Source organism: Mustela putorius, unplaced genomic scaffold (genome assembly GCF_011764305.1).
Source record: "Mustela putorius furo isolate JIRA1106 unplaced genomic scaffold, ASM1176430v1.1 tig00000127_pilon_pilon_pilon, whole genome shotgun sequence".
In the NCBI taxonomy this organism is placed as follows: Eukaryota; Metazoa; Chordata; class Mammalia; order Carnivora; family Mustelidae; genus Mustela; species Mustela putorius.
Window position 1 is genome coordinate 15683278 of NW_025421288.1, and position 23422 is coordinate 15706699.

The following is a 23422-nucleotide window of genomic DNA, read 5'->3' on the forward strand; positions in this document are numbered from 1 at the left end:
TGCGCGTCCTGGGAGCAGCAGACCAGGCCAGAGGCCCCGGGGTCAGGGGAAGGCATCCGGAAGGACAGCGGTCCTGCGCCGGCCAGGCAGGCCCGCAGGTGGGGAAGATCGCGGGCCAAGTGCACACACCCGGCGCACGTGTGCACCCCTCACCCTGGCCTGGGTGCCCGGGCTCCTGGCCCTGTGGCCCGGCCCTGCCCGCCCTGCCCCAGCCTGGGCCGGGGGGCACCTACCTCACCAGCTTGTCCAGGCCCCATTTGCTGGAACTCCTCAGGAGGGCCGAGCCGCTCATGCTGCTGGCGGCCGCCCGCGGGCCGGCGACCTGGCCTGACCCCGGCCCTGGGGACGCGGCAGCTCCTTCTTCAAAGGCCGCCAGCCTCTGTCTGCCGCGCCCCTGCCACCCCCCCGCCGCTCCCCCTGCCGCTTGGACCCCTCCCGCCCCCCCTTCCTCCTCCTGTCTCCTCCTTCGTCCCCTTGTCCCCGTCCCCGGTCCAAGCCGTCTCCGTCCGGCTGGCCGTCTGGGCTCTCTGACGTCCGCACCCCTCCCCGTCTGTGGCCTGCGTCTGTCCACCCGGGGCCCTCTCGTCCTGGGGGTCCCCAGGGCTGACTCCCCGTTGGCCGCCCCGGGCCGCGGGGTGCCCGTCTGTCTGTCCCCGTCTGTGCGGCCTCACGGACTCTGTGGGTCTCTCCTGCAGGACGTTGAGCAGCTGCTTCCGTTTTGTTCCCCCCCAGCCCCCTCTCCCCCCTCGGCCTCCTCCCCCTCCCCCTCCTTCCGAGACTAGTAAAAATGTCAGAGGAAAACCCTCCAGCCCAGCAGCCCCGGGGCTCAGCAGGACCTCAGCGGCCTGGGGTGGGCACGGTCCCCCTTCGGCCACCTTGGCGGCCGCTCCGGCCTCAGTCTGCCGCCCGCCGGCTCATCCCCACCAGTGGCGGGGCGTCGAGGCGCCCCCCTCGGCCTCGGCGTCCCTCTGTGCCTCTCCCCTCGCTCTGGGCCTGGCCTGGCCCACCCCTTGGCCCTCCTCTTGTCCTCGCCTTGATGGGTCTTTGGGGTCAGGCCCCCCTGCCCTGCCCCTCTCCGCTGCCCTGCGCGCTCCGGCCTGGGCCCGCTGCCCCTTCCCCGCCGGCCCCGGCCTCCCTGCTTCCGCACTCGGACCCCGTCTCCTCTCCTCTCCCTCTGTCTCTGCCCCTATCTCTGCTCCCCTCCCTCCCCCCTCCCTTCCCCTCCCTCCCCCTCCCCCTCCTCTCCCCTCCCTCCCTCCCTCCCTCTTGGTTCTCCAGTTTTCCCCTTGTTTATGCCCAGCTCTCTGCTGCACGCATCACCTCGAGGGGGAATCCTCTCTGCTCCCCAAATGGGGAGGTTGCCGCCCCCCCGCCCCCGCCACACTGCACTGGGAGGTCAGAGCAGGGAGACCCCAGAGGCAGGGACAAACACGGCCCGCCCCGGCTGGTGGCGGAGAGCATGCTCCCAGGGGGACCGGTGGGCACCAGGTCAGCACGGTGCCCTGGCCTGCAGGCCCCCTGCCCCTCATGCTCCGGCCAAGGCCCGGGAGGCCCAGCCCAGCCCACTGTTCCTCTGGTTGGGCTTAGTCGCCGTGACTCACTTGAGAAGGCTCGCGGGCGAGTGACTGGACGAGGCGGGTACGGGACTCGTGTCTGCGGGGCGTCCCCGAGCCCAGCTCAGTGCCCAGCAGTCACGTCCAGCAGCGTGGCCCAGCTACCCACCCTCACAGCCGCTGCACCCAGGCTCCGCCTGGGGAAACCGAGGCTCAGACGCGTGTCCAAGTATGCAGAGCTGGGGCCGGCAGAGCCAGAACCGTGAGCGGTGGGCTGACCGCCCGCCCCCACTGCCCTCCGTCCCCGGAGCACGGAGGAACGGCCCCTCTCGCTTCCCTGGCTGGCCTGGCCTCGGCTGGGCCAGGGGGCCCGTGCCGAGAGCACCTGGGGGACGTGAGGCTGGATGGGGGTGCGGCTAAGATCAGACGGGCAAGCAGTGCACTTGCAAGCCTGTCACGGCAGCCACGTGGCCCGAGCTCTGGTCTGTGGTGACTCAGGTGGTGGCTGGCTGGTGCAGACTTTGTGGGCGTCATGAAGTCTGGCTCTGGTTTGTCCCCCTGCCTCTACCCACACACACCAGGCTGTGTCCTATGACCAGCCCTGGAGAGGAGTTCCCAGCTCTCTCCTCCCACAGCCGCGGGGGAGCCAGAGAATGTGGGGGTGTGCCCCGGAAGCAGCTGGGCCCACCATCCGTCCCCAGAATCCAGACAGAGCTGCAGATGCGTCAAGGTTCTCGAGGCACGTGGAGAAGGGAAAGGTGTGCGGGCCGTGGCGCCGGCCCTCAGGCGGGGCCAGATCACCCAAGGGAAGTGCGCCTGTGCCTCATTCCCGTTGCAATGCACCCATCTCCCCTTGCCTCCTGCTCTTGGTTCTGGAATCCCAGTCACAGACAGCCAGGAAGGAAATGTGCCAAGACATATTTTGGTTCAAAAGAAGGAAAAATATTCCCATGGGGAGAAGGCTGCCTTGGAATGGCAGGAGTTCTCTGTCACTAAGAACTTAAAACACAATTACTTGATTATCTATCAGAAATGCTGATGCGTAGGAGGTGGCAAAGACAGACCTTTAAATGCAGAGGCCAGCATCCACGGCTTCATGATTAGGGCACGCCCTGCCAGGAGCAATAGGGCAGGGTGTTTGTCCCCAACTCTACTGTTACTCACCCATGCATATGTGCATCAATCCGTCTCCCTCCTCTGTCATTCATTCATTCTATCACTCATCACCCACCCACCACCATTCACCTACCCACCCATCTATCCAACCACCAGTCAATCCATCCATCCTCCCAGTCATGCATCCACATGCCTATCCATCCAGTATCCAACTACCTCTATCATCCGTCCGTCCACTCACCCATCCGTCCGTCCGTCCCCTATCCATTATCCACCCATCCACCCACTATCTGTCCGTCCGTCCATCCATCCATCATCCATCTATCATCCATCTATCCGTCCACCCAGTCATCCATCTATCCTCTTTATATAGTTATCTGTCTCCCCACACATCATTATCAATCCATCAAGTTTGCAGGATTTTGATCCATTCAATTATCCATATAAACACAGTATATCCTTCCATCAATCCATTCAAGTATTTTTCAATGCATATATACCGATGTCTAGTCATCTCTCGTTACATCCCTTTACTGAGCAAGTACCCACCCATCTCTCCATCCACACACTCACGCATCCCTCCAGTCATCCATCCATCCACCCCCACCCACCCACCCAACCATTTATCGAAATGTTATAATACATATGAAACACTTAGAAGAACTATTCAGGTAGTCATCCATCCACTGGGAACACAAGAGCCCCTCAATATATGTTAATTACCATTAGGTACATATTCAAGCACCCGTTTGTGTATCTTTTTGACCAGCTACCCTACAAGTGAACTATCTGTTCGTTCTTCCATATATCCTTTTATCTCTGCAGATATTTTTGTCCTTACTTCCATTCAGTTCTCCAAATATTTTATTATTGATCAATCTCATTTATACACCCACTCACATATCTATCTGACCAATATGTCCACCCATATTCTTATCTAGAAAGTCACACATATGTGTATAAATGCATATATGTTCATACTTCCATATACATATTGCCCATTAAGCCATCCAAATAAGTTAAAACTTACAAGAGTGCGGCAACCTAGTAACCCTCCCATAGGGGATACTATTTTTATCCATACATTCCCTCATCCAACCAACCATTGATTTATCCATAACTCCATTTATCTTCATGTTTGTTCATCTATCCATATGGTTTTCAACAGACTTACTGTATCCATTTGTTCAGGCGCTGGGATTTGGCATTAACAAAGCGCATGCTCTCACAAGACTGACATTTCAGAGGGAGCAACAACAAAAATAAACAGTAAGTGTATTCTGTAATATATCCAACGGCAGCAAATACCGTAGGAAATAATTCATGGTGGGAGGACATGGAGTCTTGGAGGAGATTGATATTTTATATATGATAGTCAAAGAAAACCTCATAGAAAGGAATAATCTTTTCCTTATTTGAAAAAAGAGTTGAGAAGGATTAGAGATGGCTATATACATTTGTGGGAGAAAGTGCTGTAAAAAGAGAGAACAGTGAGTGAAAAATTCCTGACTTAAGTGCTTCTGTTCACCAATCTATCTGTTTGGTAATTCATCCAGCATCAATCATATGTCTATTTACACACTATCCATCTTTCCTTTCATCTCTCACTTCCAATATTTCCTGATCTGTCAATTTAAAAATCAATCCATTATCTGTCTCCACCCATATGTCTTGATAACATTCTATTAGTCTATCCGATCATTTATCTGTCAGTATTCCACCCATTTATCCATCAACCTACCTATACTTCCATTCCATGTGACCATTGACCAGTCCATCCATCCATCCACCCATCCATCCATCCATCCATCCAACCATCCATCCGTCCATCTATCCATCTGTCCATCCATCCATCTGTCCATCCATCCATCCGTCCATCCATCCATCCATCCATCCAACCATCCATCTGTCCATCCATCCATCTGTCCATCCATTCATGCATCCATCCATCCATCCACCCATCCAACCATCCATCCGTCCATCCATCCAACCATCCATCTGTCCATCCATCCATCTGTCCATCCATTCATGCATCCATCCATCCCTCCACCCATCCAACCATCCATCCGTCCATCCACCCATCCATCCACCCATCCACCCACCCAACCATCCATCCTTCATTCAGCAGTACACCCACCCATCCATCATCCGTCCATCTCTTCATCTACCCATCTGCCCACCCACCCATGCATCCATCACCCAGCCACCCATCCATGTGCCCACCCGTCCATCCCTCCATCCACGTACCCATCAATCTAGTCAGCATCCATCTATCCACCCATCCACCCACTCGTCCATCCATCCATCATCCATCCACCCAGCTGTTCCTTCTTCCTACTTTTCTTCATTTACTTTTCTTTCATTAGTACGTTTCTCATCATGAAGTATCCTAATTTCCTTTTAAGTCTTTCAGTCTTTTCTCCCTTCATGGTTCATAAGCTTGTAGTCCAAGAACATGAAAGAGAAAACTCTCATGGCCCAATAGGCTGAATAAGTAGGAATCTGTCCTCTTGTTCAAACATTCTCAACACACACACACACACACACACACGCACACATACATGCACACACTCACAGAGTGGTATCTTGATGAAATGTGCAATAGGCAGTGGGGCCCAGGTTGGGGTGGGGAGAAAGGGTAAGGGGTAGCCTCCATGACTCCTGGTGACCACGCCTAGAGAACTGTTCTGACTTACAGAGAAGGTGGCCTCCATGGCTCCTGGTGACCATGCCTAGAGAACTGTTCTGACTTACAGAGAAGGTGGCCTCCATGGCTCCTGGTGACCACGCCTAGAGAACTGTTCTGACTTACAGAGAAGGTGGCCTCCATGGCTCCTGGTGACCACGCCTAGAGAACTGTTCTGACTTACAGAGAAGGTGGCCTCCATGGCTCCTGGTGACCACGCCTAGAGAACTGTTCTGACTTACAGAGAAGGTGGCCTCCATGGCTCCTGGTGACCACGCCTAGAGAACTGTTCTGACTTACAGAGAAGGTGGCCTCCATGGCTCCTGGTGACCACGCCTAGAGAACTGTTCTGACTTACAGAGAAGCTGGCCTCCATGGCTCCTGGTGACCACGCCTAGAGAACTGTTCTGACTTACAGAGAAGGTAGCCTCCAAATGCCTTGAGTCCCCATCTGCTTCGTGTGGCTCAGCCCAGCAAAGGCAGAGGACCCAAGGTGGTGGGGTGGCGGGGGTTGTGAGGAAGCTGGGATTGCTTTGGGAATGAGACCAAGATAAGGATTGACGCTTTCTTTCTAGGTTCCTCCAGAATCCACTGGATAGATCCATCTGTCCTGTGTCCCATTTCTTTGTTGAGGCAAGGTAGTGGGGAGAAGATGGGGGAGGAGAAGACAGCCTGTTAACCTCAGAAGCAAAACCCTCAGAACATCCAGTTACATTCAGGAATGGGGTACAGACACCTGTGGGAAGCAGGGAAGCAGCTGCACGTGAGATCCTGCCTGCAGGCACAGAGCAGGGCAGTGACCCTACCTGCCACTCCCCTCCATTACTGGCACACCACACGCCCCTGCTGTCTTCTGCACATCCACACAGCTGCCTTGTTGCAGGTTCCAACACCCAAGTCTCTCCCACACCTGCTGGGGGACATGGGTGCCTCAGAGGGGGCCGTAGGCAGACTCCGTGTTCCCAGAGAGCCCCTCCCTGCCAGCCGGCGGGACCAGATAGTGGTCCTACTAGGACCTACTAGGACTTCCCAGCTTGGAGGCGGTTAGCAGATGGAGTTTGGGCAGGACTGGCCTGACCCCAGGAAAGGATGAGGGGCTTTCTTCCTCACCTCCCACCATCACCTCTCGTCGCCTGTGTTTGGCACCACAGAGCTGTGTTGGCCAGCAGGATTAGGAGGCCTGATTTTTTTTAAATTCCCTGGTCACCTGCTCACCCCATACACCACATAGGCCCTGGGTCGTCTCTCCAGCCTCATGGGGGTGGGGACCTGTGGCTGTGCACTACCACCCACTAGGAGAGGTGTGAGAACTCCCTTTGCTGGTTGTCCCAGATCCCCAGTCTCCAAGAAGGTGTTAGAGCCCCTGGAAAGATTCCTTGGTAGGAACGGGCTGGGGCCTGGGAGAGATGTCTCTAGAAGGAAAAAGCTTGTTCTGACAGTACCATATCCTTTTTCTGCCTTTGGGGAGGTCTCTGGGGGTGTCTTCGTAGCCTATTCTGGAGGGGGCCCCAGGAATCACCACCCTCGCCCTGATGGGAACCCGCAGGTTCAGAGCCATCCGGCCAAGCTGCATGGCTTTAGCAAGTGCCTCCAAGGGGCAACCCAGACACCCTGGGTCCCCAAGGCCTTGTCAGGTCCCCAACACCCCAACTTTGTGCCCTCAGGGTAAACAGACTCCCCAGAGAGGGTCCCTGCAGGGGAGTAACCCTAGGAGACAGGTCTCCAAGGGAGGGCCAGCCGCATCCCTCCAGGCTCTGACCAGTGTCTCTTAACAGCACACTCAGTCCTTTGAAGCTTTGGTTTCTCCCTGTGAAGGGCCTCACTGGCCAGGAAGTGAGAACCTCTGTCTGAAGAGCTTGATGGGGCTGGCACATGGGGAAACTGAGGCCTCGGGGGGCAGGGCTTCCTGGTTCCAGAAAAAGGTGCTGGATATGTCTCCGGGACCCTGTGTCCCCATGCTCCTCACCCAGGCCCAGGCCCTAGGAGCGCAGAGCCCAAGCTCTCAGCCAAGCGTCTGGAACTCTCATCTTCCTGACCGAGGGCTCACCTGCCACTCGACACCCTCCCAGAGAAACTGAGGCAGAGGCAGGCTGGTGGGGTCTGCAGCACCACCCTGTCTGCAGCCTGCCCCATTCTGTTCCCTGGGACCCTCCTGGCACTGCCCCCACGTGGCTCCAGCATTGTTTTCGGGAGAAGGCAGGTGGGGGACCTGGGAGGGGCCAGGCTGCAGGGCAGGATTTCCGGTTTCCTGAATCAGCAGGCCGGGGGCCTGCCCTGTCCCCAAGTGTGGGGTGGTGTCTTCTCCCTGTCCCCCACCTAGGGAAGGAATGTGACAGGACCCAGATGGAAAGCAGGAGGAAGCCAGTGACGCCCGCCAGCCCCAGCACGGGAGGAGGCATCCATCATCCGGGCTGAGCTCAGCCTCCCCCCTCTCCGGGAAACTACCGGGCGCCAGAGACCCCTGACCTGGAGGGAGGAAGAGAGAGGCCCATCTGGGCATCCCTAGGCCTGGCCCAGCTCTGGCTGCCTTCTTCAGGTGTGGACCCTGGGCAGGGCCACCCTCAATGCATCGCCCTTCAGCCTGCCACCAAGGCAGGGTCCTGGTCCCAGGCTCCCTCCTTAGTGGCCTTTGACACGGCCTGCTGCCCCAGTGCTGTGCGTCCTGGCTCTACCAGGTGGTGTCCAACCTCCCTGGGAGGGCAAGTGCGTGCAAGGACTGCCAGCATTCTGGCTGCGTGGGGAGATCTGACCTGTGGGGTCCCGGCCCTCCAGTGGTCTAGGCTCCCTCCCACCCGGGCTCTCTTAGCTGGACAGGAAGAGGGAGCCCAAGTTGCTCATGGCCTTCAAGCTAGCTCAGGCCCCACTTCGGCTGCCACTCACCTGTAGCTCTGAGGGGACCTGTGTCCTCTCTCTTAAAGACCCTGAAGCCAGAGGGCAAGGCCAAAAGAGTCTATAGGGACAAAGAGCCCGGAAAGGGACTCTGCACAGGGCGGCTCCACTGGTCGACCCTCCCCTCTCCTGCCTCTTAGCTCGGCACAGGGAGACGTGAGGAAGGCAGCGTGGCAGACTCACTGGGGACCAGGAGCCATGCCTTGCCCAAGGGTAGAGGGGGTCAGAAGCCTAACGGGGTAAGGAGACTACTGCTCACCCAACTGCTGCCCCCACCAGGGTCATTCAGGGTCATCCAGGGCCAGAGCAGCCCAATAAGCCTGGGGCAGGGCGGGGTGGGGGAGTTTAGAACAGGACTCCCAGGCAGGACGAGCCTTCCTGGGATAGATCCAGGGTTCCAGGACAGAACTAGGCTTCCCAGGGAGAAAACCAGGATTCCCAGGCAGAACCAGGATTCCCAGGACTAAACTAGGGTTCCCAGGACAGAACTAGGGTTCCCAGGACAGAACTAGGGTTCCCAGGACAGAAGCAGAGTTTCAGGACTGAACCAGGATTCCTAGGATAAAACCAGGTTTCCTGCGATGGAACCAGCGCTCCCAGGACAAACCAGGGTTCCCTGGTGTGCCCCCGACCTTGGGCAGTGCCGACCATAGGAAACCTAGGGCCGTCATCACCCAAGACAGATTAGGTGAGCCTCTGGAAAGCTGGAGAGGGGCCAGGACAGCCCGGTGGAGCCAGGAAGGATGCACCCAAAGTCTGCAGTGGTCTGGTCCCTGCGGGAACTGGGGGTGGCAGATGGGTCAGACCTCGGAGGGGAAGTGAGGTCGGCATGACCAGGGCAGGCCCGCAGCGGCGGCCCGGAGGATGGTTTGCTGGCCAGTGGTCAGTGGCTCCACACGTGGGGTCTAGTGGATTCGTGGGGAAAGAGCATGGTGGGCAAGGGTCTGGAGACCACCAGGGGAGGGCATCTTGCCATGTTAGGCAGCAGGCTGGGCTGTGGCAGGGGTGAGGCCTGTCTGCTGGTGAGGGGCAGTTCTTCCGCCGTGTGGACGCAGGGAGGACCCAGCACAGCATGGTCTGGCCCTGGTGAAGTTTGGGGTGCACTCGGGACCTCCCAGGGGTTGAGGTCCCAGGATTTGGACCTGTTAAATCCAGGATCCCTGGGACGTCCTGACTGCCCTCTCTCCGGGCACCGGTATGGAGGATCTGCCCTGCACTCTTCAGGGGCCTGGGTCCATCCCTCCCCACAGGGTGCGGGGCTCGGCCACACCTCAGCTCCTCCAGGGAGGCCCTGCAGAGCCATGTGAGCCCCCCGTGGCCCTGGCCAGCCCCGTGGCCAACCCTACAGCTGGGCAGCCGGGGCAAGGAGAGAGCATCTCGTCCTGGCCTGCAGGTGACACAGAGGAAGGACCAACGCCCTGCCTGGGGCTCGCTGCTGGGGTCGCGCCAGTCCTGGGCCCCAGTGTGAGGTTCTGAGGGGCTGGCCCCATCCTGGGACAATCTGAGGGGAGACAGCCTATCCTGGAAGTCTGAAGGGGGTGCCCCGTCCTGGGACAGTCTGAAGGGGGAGGCCCCATCCTGGGGCATCTGAGTGGACCCCCTATTGCCCAGTTGGAGAGGTGCAGCGTGACCTGGCTGGGCAGGAGGGGTGATGTCCTGGCGCAGGCAGTGGGTGTGGGGCCTGGTGGCAGGTCTTGGCTGCAGTGCCCCAGCCCCAGCAGACCTGGCCCAGCCTTGGCTGTCCTGGGGGCTCCCGGGTGGGGGCTTCCCAGACCGCCCATCCCCACCCTGGGTTCCAGGCCTTCTCATCACCCTGGACAGGAAAGTCCCCAGTTCTCTTAGTCACCTTGTGAAATGGGAACCTGCCTCACCGTGGGGCTCGGTTTCATTCTGACACCACATTGGGGGGGTCGACGTTTGCGGGTTCCCAGGCCCTGGGGGGGGGGCAGCCAGCCGGAGCGCCTGGCCGAGGCCGCACAGGTGCAGCCCCGCCCCCTGCCTCCTGCCTGCCCAGGCCTGGGCTGGGGCCACACTGTCCTCCCTCTCCTCCGTCTGCGGGACAGCTGGGGGGGCCAAGGATGGGCCAAGGAGGGAGGCCGGGGACGCGGCCGGACACTCAAGCCGTGCCCTTCTATGGGCACACAGTGGCCGCAGGAGCACGAGGACAGTGCTGACGCAAGGGGCTGTTTCTGAGCGGGGCCCAGCTGTCCGCCAGTTGCCACAGGGTAGAAGAACACCAGGAGCCCCACGGCCCCCGCCCTGGCGACGGGTCCCCTGGCGATCTTCAAGGGGCCATGTGGCCTCACGGGGTCACTCGCCCTGACCCTGACCACTCTTTCCAGACGCTACTCAGCCTCGTACCTTGTCCCGGGGCGCCGGCCCACAAAGCCCCCAAACCAGGGCCCTGTGGGACAGAGCAAGGAGCAGGCAACTGTCCCTCATCCACGTGCACACATGTGCCCACACTCACACACACTCACACACACACAGGTTCACACGCGCTCACACGCACTCACATGCGCTCACACACACGCTCACACACGCTCACACACGTAGACTCACAGCACATGTTTCGATCGGCCCCTCGTTATGATCACAGGATCAGCCTCCAGCCACCAGCCGCCAGCAATGGGTCCTGGGGCTGTGGGGCACCCCGTGCCCTGGGGCTGCAGAGGCCAGGCCTGGGGACCCCACCCAGCCCCGCCCAGCAGCTGCCCTGGGGCAGGTGACCGTGGCCCTGACGGCGCTCCCGTCTCCAGGCTTGTGCTCCTGGGTGTCTCGCCACCTCTCCCTCTGGCCTGGGACGCCAGCTCCTTGCCTTCTGCTCGCCCCGGTGAGCAGCCCCCACCCACGGTCCTCCTGCGCGCGGGGGCCTCTCTCCCCACTGGCAGCCATCCCCACTGGCCTGCTAGAACGCGGGTCAGCTGTGTCTAGAGCCGTCGGACCCCGCGGCCTGGCTCGGCCCGGATGCCCGGCCTCCAGCAGCCCCTGTCCCCGTCCCTGCTCTGGCTGGCGCCGATGGCTCCGCGGGCTCGCTGCCCGGTTCTGGCGGCCGCGGCGCAGTGGGTCTTTGGGCCAGCACGCGGCCTCTGCCGTGCCCCTCTCTCATCCGGTCTTCCACCTCAGAACAGGCCCTAGTGGCGCCCTCAGCCTCCTCCATCACCTCGAGGCAGAGGCGCAGCCTCGGGAGGGGCGCCCGGCCCGGCCTCGCGTGCTGCCCCCATCGGCGGGTCCTTCTGGCCCAGGCCCGTCCCTGCCACCGCCCACGCCCCCGCCTCCCGCCCTCGGAGCTCGGGCTCGCTGACCGAGGCCCGTCAACTGCCAGGCTGCCCGGGCCGCGTCTGAGCCCGTGCATCAGGTGTCCTCTCTTCCTGCAGCCGGCCCCAGAGGCGTCCAGTCGCCATGCGGTGAGACGGGGGTCCCAGGAAAGTTCCGGGCCGCCCCCCTCTGCTGCCCTGAGACCCCCACAGCGCTGTCCGGCACCAGGTCAAACGCTCCCACCCCCCACGTAAACGCAGAGACCTCTGTGTCTCGGAGCGGACCCTTACCCCGAGTCTTTCTCGGCCAGGAGCTCTTCCTGCTCCTCAGAGCCGGGGTGGCTGGGAGCCTCCGCCATCGGGCTGGCGTCGGGCCGATCCGGGCCGTGTGTCTGCGCTGTGGTTCTGGGTGCTTCCTCTGGCGGCCCCAGAACCCCTCCCCCAGCCGGTTTCACGTCCCCTTCCGGCTGCAGGTTGAGGTTTGAAGCACACTGGGGCTGGCGTTGGGGTGTTGTTTTTTAATCGGTTGATGCAAGAGGAGGAAAAAAGCGAGCCATCAGGAAGTGTTAGGCAAGTTGCAAGGGCAGGGGTGAGAGAGAGGGGGCCTGGGAAGGCAGAGGTGGGTGCAGGGTCCGCACGCCTGCCCGGGAGCCCCCCACGCTCCTCACGAATCCCCTGCAGGCCTGGCCTCAAAATCTCTTAGTGCTGGGCCTCCAGGGAGACCCCGTGGCCTCTGAACGCAGCTCTCCTGGGTGTTTGCTGAGCTGAGCACAGATGCACCGGCTTGAGGTTCTCAAGCCTCAAGGGCCCGCGCAGAGCCCCGCCAGCTCTTTCCACTTTCCACGCTGCCCTTCCCCCCGGCCCCCTGACCTCCAGACTCCGAGCTTGGAGCTGACCACGCCCGGCCAGCGTCACCAAGCTCTGGAGGCAGGGGGCTCAGGGGATTCCCCGGGAGGCACTGGCTGGACAAGGGGACGGACTGAGGCCACGTCTACCTTTCACGGTCCTCGGCTGCTGGGGGTCACCAGACCAGGGTCTCAGAAACCAGGGAGGAGTGGCGGGTGACTGAGGGCCAGGACCCAGAATTGACCATGGAGGCGTCAGAGAATGCCCTGGCAAGCCGGGCTGACGCTCCCGGGCCTTGAGAGGGAAAGCAGGGAGTGCGGGGCCGTCTCGCTGCTCTGCCATGGGCCTCGCCATCCAGCTGGACGGGACCTGCAGAGGTTCCCAAGGCAGAGGGAGGCGGGGCGGGTGATAGGGCCCCCAGCGTGTTTGGTGGGCAGGATGGGCCCGCCTGAGGGACAAGCCAGGGGGGAGGCCGCAATTCCCACCCCCGCACACACACCAAGTAGCCTTCCACTCCCCCTGTGAGGGGAGGCATAGGACGGGGCCCTGCACCAGGGGTTGTGGGACAGGGCCTGACTCGGACTAGGCGCAGGGGCTGCATGGGGGAACCCCCAGGGCCCCCAGGAACCCCTCAGCCTCAGGCCTCTCCTGCCGCTCTGTGGTTTCTGAGGGTCGCTCACTGTCCAAGCATGGACAAGGATGTGAGGCTGGCTGTCCGTCCGCATGGGGGCTGGCCCGCGGTACCCTCAGGGACCCAGGCCCTTCCAGCACCTTGTCAGTGGCTGCGACCCCTGGGTCAACCCGGCCCTGGGGTCCCTTCCTCTGGCCTGCCGTGAGGTTGGTCCCAGCTTCACAGCTGGGACAGATGGAGGCCGGGTGCCCCCTGACACATGGCTTCCCTACCCTGCTCCTGGCTGCCTGAAGGCCAGGCCAGAGCCCTGCTGCGAGGGGCCCAGTACGAAGTGCAAACGCGGGGCCTCGGAACAAAAACTATTAAGAATTTGGAAAGGGAAACAGCGGCGCTGGAAACCAAGTGCTGGTTCCTCCCAGGCCCACGAGGCTGGTTCTGCCACGACCGGCCTTGAAGGCCTGGCCTCGTGTGCCGAGCCCACCTGCTTAGTCCCCTCTCCAAGCCTGGCACGTGTGCTCCCCAGAGACCAGGGCCTTCCAGACTGTGCTGCCCTCCCCCTCAGCCTATCCCCAGCCCCGAAGGCCCAAAGGCAGCCCAATTCCAAATTCCTCGGGGGAGTCCTGACCCCCAGGATCTCAGAACAGGACCTGATTTGGGAATAGGGTTCTTGCAGGTGGGGTCCTTGGGGTGCGCCCCTCATCTGATACGACTGTGTCCTTATGGAAAGAGAAACTTGAGTTGGACTCGCTCAAGGGAGAGGCCACGTGAGGATGGAGGCGGAGGCCGGTGGGGTGGTGGAGGGGGGGTTTGTCTACAAGACAGGGAACTTCAAAGAAGCCAGGAAACCACCAGCAGCGCAGGACGGACCCAGAATGGTCTCTCCTGGCCTCAGAAGGGACCCACCCGCCCACACCTAGAGCTGGGCCTTCCAGCCTCCGGGACAGGGAGGGACGAGACATTTCCGCGATCTAAGCCGCACTGGATGTGGGATTCTGCCCTCCCCACCCCGCCCCCGCCCCCGCCCCCCGCCTCCCCAGCACCTGCTGGGGCGCAAGGGCAGGAGGCGGTCCCCTTCTCTGGGGGTGTCAGGTGGGGCCCCAAGGCCCAGGGATGCTCTGTGGAGCCTGGGGATACTCAGGGTGCACCTGGCCACCCAGTGAGGTGTCCGGAAGGGAGGGGCTCAGACACTGCCGCCCCTCCCCCCGCAGAGTCACCTAGGCCCCCCATCACCCCACGTTGCGCGGGAGACATGGACGTCAGCGCGGGTGGGACTCATCTGGCCCCGCGTCCCGAGCTCCGGCTCCGGCCCGGAGATCTGCTTTGCTCCCTGCCCTGCAGCACCCCCCCCGGGGCCCCCGAGTTGTCCAGCCCTGGCCGCTGGACCCCCCGCGCCTCCCTGTCCCTCGTTGTTCGTTGTTCAAAGTGCAGGAGGACGGCGTGGGGGAGGGAAGAGGCGTTGTCTCATCTGTCCTCGTGCATCCAAACCCTCCACCCAGGCCACGTCCAGTGACAGGGAGTGGCTGAGGGAAGCCACAAGTGGGTCCCAGGTCGCGCTGGAGCGAGCTCTGCCGGCAGCCGGTGGAAGCTGGGCGGGCTTCCGACACCGGACGTGCTGAGCCGGGGAGCCCAGGGCCCCGAGGGCCAGGCCAGGAGGAGGTCTGTGCAGGGCGGGCAGCACGGAAGTCCGGCGCGGGGGACACAGACTCCAAGCTGTCGGCGGGACACCAAGGCCACTGTCGTGGGGCAGTGGGATCCGTGGGCTAGGTGGCCTCAAAGGCCTGGATGGGATGGGTTTCCCAGGGAAGGAGGCACCAGGACCACACACTCAGTGACATCAGGTGACAAGGCAGGAGACAGGGGCTGGAAGGGTGGGCAGAGTGAGCGAGCAGAGATGAAGAACCGGGGCGTGGTCAGCACGTGGGGCGGGGCAGGCAGGCAGGACGGAGGCGGGTCGGGATGGGTGACCTGGCAGAGCACGGGGTGTGATGAGGCCTGCGGAGGCCTGAGCTCAAGCCACCATTCGTGGAGGGGGTGTCACCACGGGCCAGCGTCCAGGGTCGGGGGGTGGGTGGCAGCAGTCCCAGCACGGGCCATGTGGAAAGGCTGGGGATTGGGGGCGGATGGGGCGGCTGGCACCGCGGGTGAGAGCCTGGGGCAACGGGCAGGGGGTTCTGAGGGCGCAGGAGGCGCACTGAGCATGTGAAGACCGAGACCGGGACTGTGCGCAGACTGCTGTGGGCCCAGCGGCGCCCTCAGGGGTCCAGGCCTGGGGGCATGGCTGGCCATACAGGAGCTGGGGGCTTTGTGGGGGCTGGAGGGCAGACGGGGCCCCTGGGCCCTGACCCCGTGTGATGGGGATCCTTTCAGGAAGAGGGGATCGGGACACGCGGCGGGACAGCCCGGTGAGGACAAGAGAAGAGCACAGCCGTCCACACACGAGAAGAGAGGCCTGGGGTCGGGGGCCCCGCCCTGCTGCACCTGCATCCTGGACATCGGCCTCCGGGACCGCGGGACAGAGAGCGCCTGAATTGAGTCACCCGGTCCGTGGTCCTGCCTCACGCTGCCCCGGGACCCTGCCGTGGGGAGCTGTCACTCAGGGAAGACGGCGCTCAGGAGCTCCGTCCTCTCTCCAGTGCAGGCCTGGGGCCACTGTGGGATCAGAGGGGGCTCTGCAGCTGTTCCAGGACCCCAGGCTTCTGCTCCCTGAGGACCTCAGGTCCCCGGCAGGCAGGGGAGGGGCCAGAAGCCCGGGAGGAAGGCTGGGGGTTCCAGGGGCCAGGCTGGACACACAGCAGCGAGAGCTCAGGGTTGGGGCCTCACCTGTCCGCGAGGTACGTGCCTCGGAGGGGGAGGGTGGCTCCTGTCTCAGCCCCCTGGGCAAGATACGGGGGTGAGGCGGTGAGGGGTCAGGGTGCCCAGGGTGCTCCGGGGGTCCGGGTGGGCTGGTCAGGAAGCCCAGGCACGAGACAGGGAGAGCCTGGGTGGGACACAACTCCGGACGCGGATGCCCCGGGCTGGAGGCACAAGGGAGGGCCAAGCGAATGTGTCCGGGGCGGCAGTGTGAGCGCGCTGAGCTCGCCCGGGCTGGGGTGCACGGGGTGTCTTTCACACGGTGCAGGGTCCTGGGGCCCGGTCCCTCCACGGGCACCACAGACGCTGGGCGGGTTTGCTGTGGGGTCCCCCTCCTCCATCACGGTGAGCTGGGTCCCGGAGTCTGGGTGTGAGGAGCGTGAGGAGGAGGCCCCCTGGGCTGCCTGGGGACGGGTGGGGACAGGATGTCTGAAAGGGAGCCGGGGCAGACACGTTGGGGAAGCCCAGCAGAGGAGGTGTTCTCTTCTCCCATTTTACAGATGGGGAAGGAGAAACTAGATCCGGAGCCGGGGCCCGTGAGGACGGAAGGGACAGCCGAGCGGAGGGGAGGGGTGCGGTCACTTGTGGGAAGGGTGGCAGGCCTTGGGTTGTGCTCTGCAGCCTCTGATTTGGAGGATGAGGGCTGAAGTCACTGATGTGTGAGAGGGTCCTGGGGGGGCCTGCTGGGGCAGAGGTAGGGGCGTGGACTGGTGCCCGTCTGTCCCCGGAGTTGCCAGAAATCCCCTCCGGAGCAAGGGGGTGGGTGCAGGGCAGGAGGGCCCCCTCCCCAAGGCTGGGGTCTCAGGTGACCGTGGGTGGACCCGGGGGGTGGCAGAAGCTGTCTGGAGGGTCTTCCCATGGGCTGGTCCTCCTCCGAGGATGAAGGCTTTGAGTCCAGCAAGGGCGCTGGTGATCTGGGTGGTTGGGAGATGGGGAGCCGTGGGGGACCCTAGCGGATGTCAGAGGGCCTCAGGCAGCCAGGGAAGCGAGGAAGCCAGTGCACTCTGGAGGCCAGTTTGGACAGTGGACACCGAAACTCCTGTGTCCCCCACAGGGGCCTGCCTCCCCTCCAGTGATGGTTGTCCAGCCCTTGGGGCTGAGGGCTCATGGAAGCCTTCTTGGAGGAGGTGAATTGGAGGGTGGGGTGGAGGCGGCCGCGGGACAGCCCAGAGATGTTTCTAGGCCGGGGGCTGAGGTGGGTGAGGCTGGGGTGAGCCTCTGGAGCCCCCCCAACCCGGCCAGCCAATGAGATGCTCCCGTGTCCGATTTTACAGTGGGGGAGACTGAGGCCCAGCGGCCCGTCTGGAGGAGTCAGGGACGCGGAAACAGGACAGTGGGGGGCAGGGAGGCCCCATGAGGGGCAAAGGCAGGTCAGGGCCCGGACAGAGCTGGTGCTCAGGGCCCAAGGAAAGGGCAGTGTGCAGGGGTGAGGCAGGCCGGGGTGAGGCTGGGCCGCGGTGGGCGGACGCTCACTCACAGAGGGACTCTGGCTCCAGGGCCCCCCTCAGGCTTCCCCTGGGCCAGCAGGGGTGGAGGTGAAGAGGGTCGGGAAACCCCTCCAAGTCCGGTCGTGTCCGGAAAGCTCCTGCACCACGCCCATCCCAGGCCCCCGGCTCCCAGGTGGCACGGCCCCCCTGCCCTGTCTCCTGGGCCCGCCCCCACTCACCCCCTCACCTCCGCCTCGTCCAGGGAGGGGTGCCTGGCGCTGTGGTCCTGGCCCCAGGGCTTGCCCGACATGGCCACATCCCTCGTGACCTGTTTTCACGTTTGCTCAAGAACTTCATCGTTTCGCTGGGCAAAGAGCAGTCCCACGTCGGAGAAGCTACTTCGAACTTACGGAGGAGTTTCAGGAAGAAGAAGGCGACGAGGGCCCCCGGGGGCTCTGCGGGCGGCGCAGCTGCCTGCGGCTCAGGTCCCCGGGTGGAGCCCCGCATCGGGTTCCCTGCCCCGCGGGGAGCCTGCCTCGCCGTCTCCCACGGCTCCCTCTCTCGCCGTCAAACAGGTAAATAAAATATTGTAAGAAGGAGAACACAGAGGAGACTCGCACATCCCCGACCGTCCGCCCCGGCTCCTCGGGGCCCCGGGCGCCGTGCGACCTGCTTCGTGGAGACGGGGCGTGGGTGTCCTGCCTGCCCAAGGCGCAGACCTGGACGCAGTCCGTTCTGCACGAAACCCCACTTCTGTTGCCCCTGCCACACAGCGTCCTTGTCACCCGCTGCCTCTCTTCTGTCACTGCCCACCCCGCGCCCGCTGGCCCAGTGCTCAGCCCCTCCTCCACGAGGCTCTCCATGCAGGTGTCGTCGGGGACCAAGGCCTGGGCGCTGGGGTGCTCTGCGCCTCTCGGCCTTGTGGTCTGGAGACAGGGAAATGGCTGTGGGCACGAACCTGCCCCCCCCCGGGGCACCCCTCCCCCGACACCTGCACACACGCCCAGCTCACCCACCCGCGCCCTCCTGTCCTTGACCTCCAGCACGTGGATTCCAGACTGCACCCTCCCCCGCCACACCCCAGCTGAGGTCCCCCCGGGGCTGTGTGTCCACCCTGACCTCCAGCATCACCCACTGCGCAGGCCCATCCCCTGCACCGAGGCTGCCCTCCTCCGCCCTTCGGGGTCCTCCCTGGGCAGCGCGTGGCTGGGGACTCCGGGAGTGGCGCCCTCCTTCCGCCCCCGCCTGCCCATTGTCTGGGCATCACTCACTTCCGAGGACGCCCAGACCCCCATCTCCAGCCTGGGCCCCCGCACCCAGCAAGCCCACAGCCCAGAGCCAGCCCCCACCTGCTCTGACCCCCTTCTCTGGAGGCCCCCAGCCTGGTCCTCCTCAGCATGGCCTGGGCATCCCGTCTGCCCTGTCCACCAAGTCCTCTCATACACCTCCCCTCTGCCACGGCCCTCCCTCCCGGGGGGCGGCCATGTTTCCTCTCCCACTCCAGCCCCGCAAAGATGGTTCCAGAATGCAGAGCCCTCCCCACCCACGTGCTGGGGGGGGGGGCACAGGCTTGGCAGAAATCCCAAAAGGCTATGGGTCTGCAGGCCCTTCTGCCTGGGGTGCACCAGGACGGCCGGGCAGGCGGGGGAGAGGCATGGGGCGCCGGCACGGGGGCCTGGTGCGGAGCTGGACTCGGTGTTTGCTCCAGGGTCTGGTCTGGTTTTCCGCATCCTCTGTTCCCTCATCCACTCACTCATGGGGTCATTAGAGAGTGTGATAAACACCCACAAATCCGCTTCCCCGTCTGAGAATTGCAACATCCCCCAAACCTACATGCTTCCCCTCCGGGCGCTCCTGCTCAGGTCCCCCGGGGGGAATCACTACCCAGAATTTTGTGTTTGACATTTCCTTGACTTAAACAAAAAACAAAAACTCATTTCCCCACACAGTGAGTCTTCTCAAACCCAGTGAGCGGAGTCTTGTGGGAGCCAGGTCCCCGGCGCTCCTGCCTCCCTCTCCTGGTGGACACGGGCCCTGGACAGCTGCCCAGGTCACTCTGTTAGGTCCGTGGTAGGGCACTGCCTCTCTCGCCCTATCCAGCCAAAACCTGCTCCGTGAACCAGGCCGGAACACCCCTGGGTCCTCTCCACCCTGCCGACAGGCGCAGGGGCCCAAGGGTTGATTAGGCAGGGCCCCAGGCTGCAGGCTCTCTGAGGAGGGGCTGTCAGGACGGACCCAGACCGTGGGGCTGCAGCAGGGCCCCGGAGCTGAACTCAGGCGAGGCCGCAGGGCAGGCCAACGTGGTCCCTTGAGGTAGCCCGAGGTCAAGGGCATAACCCTTCCCCCGTGTCTGGCTGCTGGCACGTGCAGAGGGCAAGGGCATGGTGGCAGCCTGTCCTTCCTGGGCACCCCTCCTATGACCTGAGTGGAGGGACCTTGGGGGGGTCATCTGTCATTCCCTGCAGAGGACGTGGGACAGTGTGACCTTGCTGGGATGGTCCTCCTCGGGGCCTGTCTGGGGCATCATTCCTGGATGTGTGAGGAGGCCCGTGGTCTTGGGGAGGGGCAGAAGGCAAGACAAGCCCTCCCCCTGGGCCTGCTGTGGGGCTGGGCTGGCCTGACATCAGTTCCCAGGCGTGAGCGTGGACTGCAGCTTGGGTGTGTCCCTACTCCGTGGGCAGAAGCCACCCTGGGAGCTTCTGACCCAGGGCTGCGGCCATGTGTCCCCCGTGGGAAGAACGGGAGCTGCCCACCTTGCACGGGGAGGGCCCGCCTGTGTGGCCCCCGGCCTGGAATCATGCTGAATGGACAGGATCTCTGGGCCCGGCAGGTTCCCCCAGAGGACCACGCAGGGGACAGATGCTCTGCTCTCCAGAATCCTGGCTCACACAGGACTCAGGCCACAGGGTGGGGCGTGTCCAGGGCAAGCCTCGGGGTACCCCAGGGGCTGAGGGGTCACCACTGACCACAACGCACAGCTCTAGGGTGCAGGCTGGGTGGCTGCCAGCGCCTGGCCACCAGCACCACCCCGAAGACCCGGCAGCCCTTCGGGGGCCCCCTGCCGCCCCCGCGGGCCACGAGGCCGGGCGGGACCAGACCAGACCAGTCACGGGGATTGGAATCCTTTATTGACCCCTGAGACAGGCTGTGTCCTCCTCGTCCCCTCCGCGGGCAGCGCCAGGCCGGGCGCGGGGCCGGCAGGCGGCCTAGGACTCGGTCTCGAACATCTTCTTGCGGCCCTCCATGCCCGACTTCTCCTCGATGTTCTTCCGCCAGTCGCCCACGTCGCGCAGGTCCCGCTCCTGGGGAGGGGGCGGTGGGAGCTGAGCCGGCGGCAGAGCCCGCGGCCCCGTAATCTCCCCCGGGAGGCGGGCGCTGGGCAGCCCCGCGGGGCGCAGGGCCTGCGCGTACCTTCTCCGTGTCCTCCTTCTTGACCTGCTTCAGGTTGGCCCGCAGGTCCATGCACACCTTGTGCTTGGAGCCCAGCAGCGCCTTGAGCATGGCGTCGGCCGACATGCGCACCCTCCTCAGCGGAGGCCTCTTGAACTTGCCTCTCAGGTCGAACAGCTTCTGGTTCATGTCCTCCAGCTGCGAGGCGCGGGCACGGCAGAGTGGGAGCCAGCGGCGGCCAGGGCCCCTACCCCCGCGGGCTGGAGCGCCCCTCGCCAGGGCCCCTACCCCCGCGGGCTGGAGCGCCCCTCGCCAGGGCCCCCTACCCCCGCGGGCTGGAGCGCCCCTCGCCAGGGCCCCCTACCCCCGCGGGCTGGAGCGCCCCTCGCCAGGGCCCCCTACCCCCGCGGGCTGGAGCGCCCCTCGCCCCGGCCCGGCCCGGCCCGGCCCCGCCCCTCGCCCGCTCACCTCCTTGGTGCTCTTCTGGACCCTCACTTCCATGTCATACTTCTCCTCCTCCGCAGCGTCGATCTTGGCGTGCAGCTGTTTGCAGAGCTCCTGGGGGAGGGGGCGGCCGGTGGGAGGGGGGCAGTGGTTCACCTCCACCTGCCCTAACCACCTTCTGCACCGACGGGGAAACCGAGGCAGCAGGCCGGAGTGCTGCTGGGGTGGGGTACCTGCACTTCGGACATGGAGCTGGGGAGGTGCAGGGGGGGGCAGTGCTCGGACAGGTAGTTCTGCTTCTCCGACTCCCGGCGACCCTCCTCCTTCTCCAGCTCCGTGGCCGCAATCTGGAGCATGACACTCTGCAGGGGGCAGGGGCGCAGGGGGCAGACCAGTGAGGGACGGTGCGGGCCCAGCCCCGCACACACCCCAGGACCCAGGATGGCCCTCTCGGGGGACAGCACCTACCTTCAGGTGCTGTCTCCGGGCCGTGATGGCCCTGTTGCGTTTCTGAAGGGTTGGAGGGAGGAAGCAGAGTCAGGGCCCGTCTGGGTCCCCAGCACCCCCACATCCCTCCACACTTGTCTCCCGGGGGGGGCCGGTGGGACCCGTCTAGGAGGCAGCTGGACCTGGGGCTCCTGAGGCCTGCTCGGGGGCCCCGGGCCCAGAACACCTGTGCCCACGTGGCAGGTGAGGTCGAAGGCTCGGGGTGCGGGGTGGAGAAGGTTGATGCCTCCGGAGCAGCGGGAGAGGCAAGGGAACCCAGCAGGGCCGGGGGGGGGGTGCAGTGGAAAAGGAGAAGCGATTCTGGAAACCAGCCACGGCCTCACTTCCCCTCCCCTGGGAGGCGCTGAGACCACTTCCTCTGTCTCTGCGTGGCTAGGTGGCTGGGTGGGGCGCGTTCAGGGGGCGGGCTGGTCAGCTTCCCTTAAGCTTCGACCTCTGACCTGCCTCAGGTAGGGGGTCCCATCTGCTCTGTGTTTCATGCCCTCCCCCGGCACCCCAAGCAGGTACTCACCTCCTCACTGTCCCAAGGAGGGGGCGAGAGTGGGGGGAAGAGAAGAGAGAAGTTAGGGACATGGATGGGGCCGTGGGATGGGGTCGCTGCTAGTGAAGGTGGCCAGAGGGGGCTGGGGGAGCTTCAGAGACCCCCCCAGGTGGGGGAGGGCAGCAGGGGCCCTGGGTTTGGGGCTGACTTACTCCCCCATCCTGATGTCCTGTGCTTAGAGCCTGTGGGAGAGAAAAGGTCTGGGCATGAGGGCCACGGTCCCCATCCCTCCGTGGATACCCGCTGCCCACGTTGGGGGGGCCAGGCCTCACACCAACCCTGCCCCCCTGTCGCCCTGCCCAGCTCTGGCCTCCTTGGAGGCGCTGTCTTGGGATTCCCAGGGTGAGAAGAGGAGAAAGTGTTCCCAAAATGTCCTGGGCGGGGCCCGGACTGCTGCAGCTGTCCCTGGGCTCGTGGGGGGGGGGCCCTCGCAGGTGGCCACCAGAGCCACCCAGCTATTTTTAGTTCTGTTCCTTCGGCTCTGGGCCCAAGTGCATGCAAGAAACTGCTCCTGCCTGGGGCTGGGGTCCCTCGGCCCGTCAGATCCCCTCCTCATGTCCCGCCCAGAAGTGAGGCCCCGTGATCCGGGGGCTGTCTGTGACCCCTGCACCCCCCGCCCCCTCCGGATGCATCTCTGCCTGGCTCCCAACTCCATGGAGCTCCCCCAGAGAGGCTGCTGGAGACCCCAACCCCCAGGACCCCCACCCTGGGAAGTTATCCTGCAAGCCAGCTCAAGAAGCGCGTGTCCTCGGCCTAAGCTGGCCGGGCTGGCCTCACCTAGCGTCTGGGCAGCAGCACTGGGAGCGAGGTCAGGCCAGCAGCGGCAAGCTGGGCTGGTGGGCCCAGGGGGAGGGGTATAAATGGCCTCCCCCAGGCTGGGCCCCTGCTCAGAAAGGGCATGGAGCCCTCCTCAGACCAATGGGGGCACAGGGGCCTCCCCACCTGCCCAGGCCGCCTGGCCCGGCCCAGCCGCGTGCTGTCGTCCAGTCCAAGAAGTCTTGGTGGGGGGGGGGAGGTGGCGAGGTTGGGTTGCTCTATTTAGAGCTCGGTGACAAGTTTGAGAAGCCTCCCTTGTTCCTACAAGGAACTGCTGGTCAGCTGTCTGCGGCCTGGCTGGGCCACCACAGGTCACAGGCTCAGGGTCAGCTGAGGGATCACTCAGGCCCTAAGCCAGGGCGCGTGCCTCAGTTTCCCCTCCGCTTCCCCTGGGGGGCAGGCTTCCTGGGCCCGGAGCAGCTCCCCTGCAGCTCCCACGGGGCTTTGAGCTGGGCCAGGGGTCCCCGGC

At 63.7% G+C, this 23422-nt stretch overlaps 2 protein-coding genes across 8 annotated transcripts in view; both read right to left on the reverse strand.

Annotated features, from left to right (window-relative positions):
- LSP1 (lymphocyte specific protein 1) overlaps positions 1-11954 on the reverse strand; it is a 35732-nt gene extending 23778 nt beyond the window's left edge. The window contains exon 1 of one of the 7 annotated variants that reach the window (XR_006602477.1): positions 11793-11954. Coding sequence is in view for 5 of the 7 variants with exons in the window: in XM_004759690.3 (XP_004759747.1) it covers positions 11793-11860 (68 nt within the window). In the remaining 2 variants the exon portion in view is untranslated. Of the gene's footprint in view, positions 1-233; positions 380-11792 lie in introns of those variants that run through there. The other 6 variants (XR_001180673.2, XM_004759690.3, XM_013059996.2 and 3 more) reach the window with 6 other exon arrangements.
- An 8407-nt stretch (positions 11955-20361) lies between these two features.
- On the reverse strand, positions 20362-22981 carry TNNI2 (troponin I2, fast skeletal type). Its single transcript, XM_004759693.3, has 8 exons — positions 22915-22981; positions 22290-22319; positions 22108-22114; positions 21558-21599; positions 21323-21451; positions 21114-21203; positions 20667-20843; positions 20362-20557 (listed from the first exon to the last, which is right to left on the reverse strand). Exons 2-8 carry the CDS (start codon positions 22295-22297, stop codon positions 20462-20464), a joined length of 549 nt encoding a protein of 182 aa, XP_004759750.1. The 5' UTR covers positions 22298-22319; positions 22915-22981; the 3' UTR covers positions 20362-20461.
- Positions 22982-23422: the final 441 nt, after the last annotated feature.

Excerpts from the sequence above, each read along its gene's own strand:
- TNNI2 (XM_004759693.3), bottom strand. Across the intron at positions 20,844-21,113 it reads TCCAGAAGAGCACCAAGGAG|CTGGAGGACATGAACCAGAA; the intron begins GTGAGCGGGCGA and ends CGCGCCTCGCAG. Across the intron at positions 20,558-20,666 it reads AGAAGGAGGACACGGAGAAG|GAGCGGGACCTGCGCGACGT; the intron begins GTACGCGCAGGC and ends CCCCCTCCCCAG.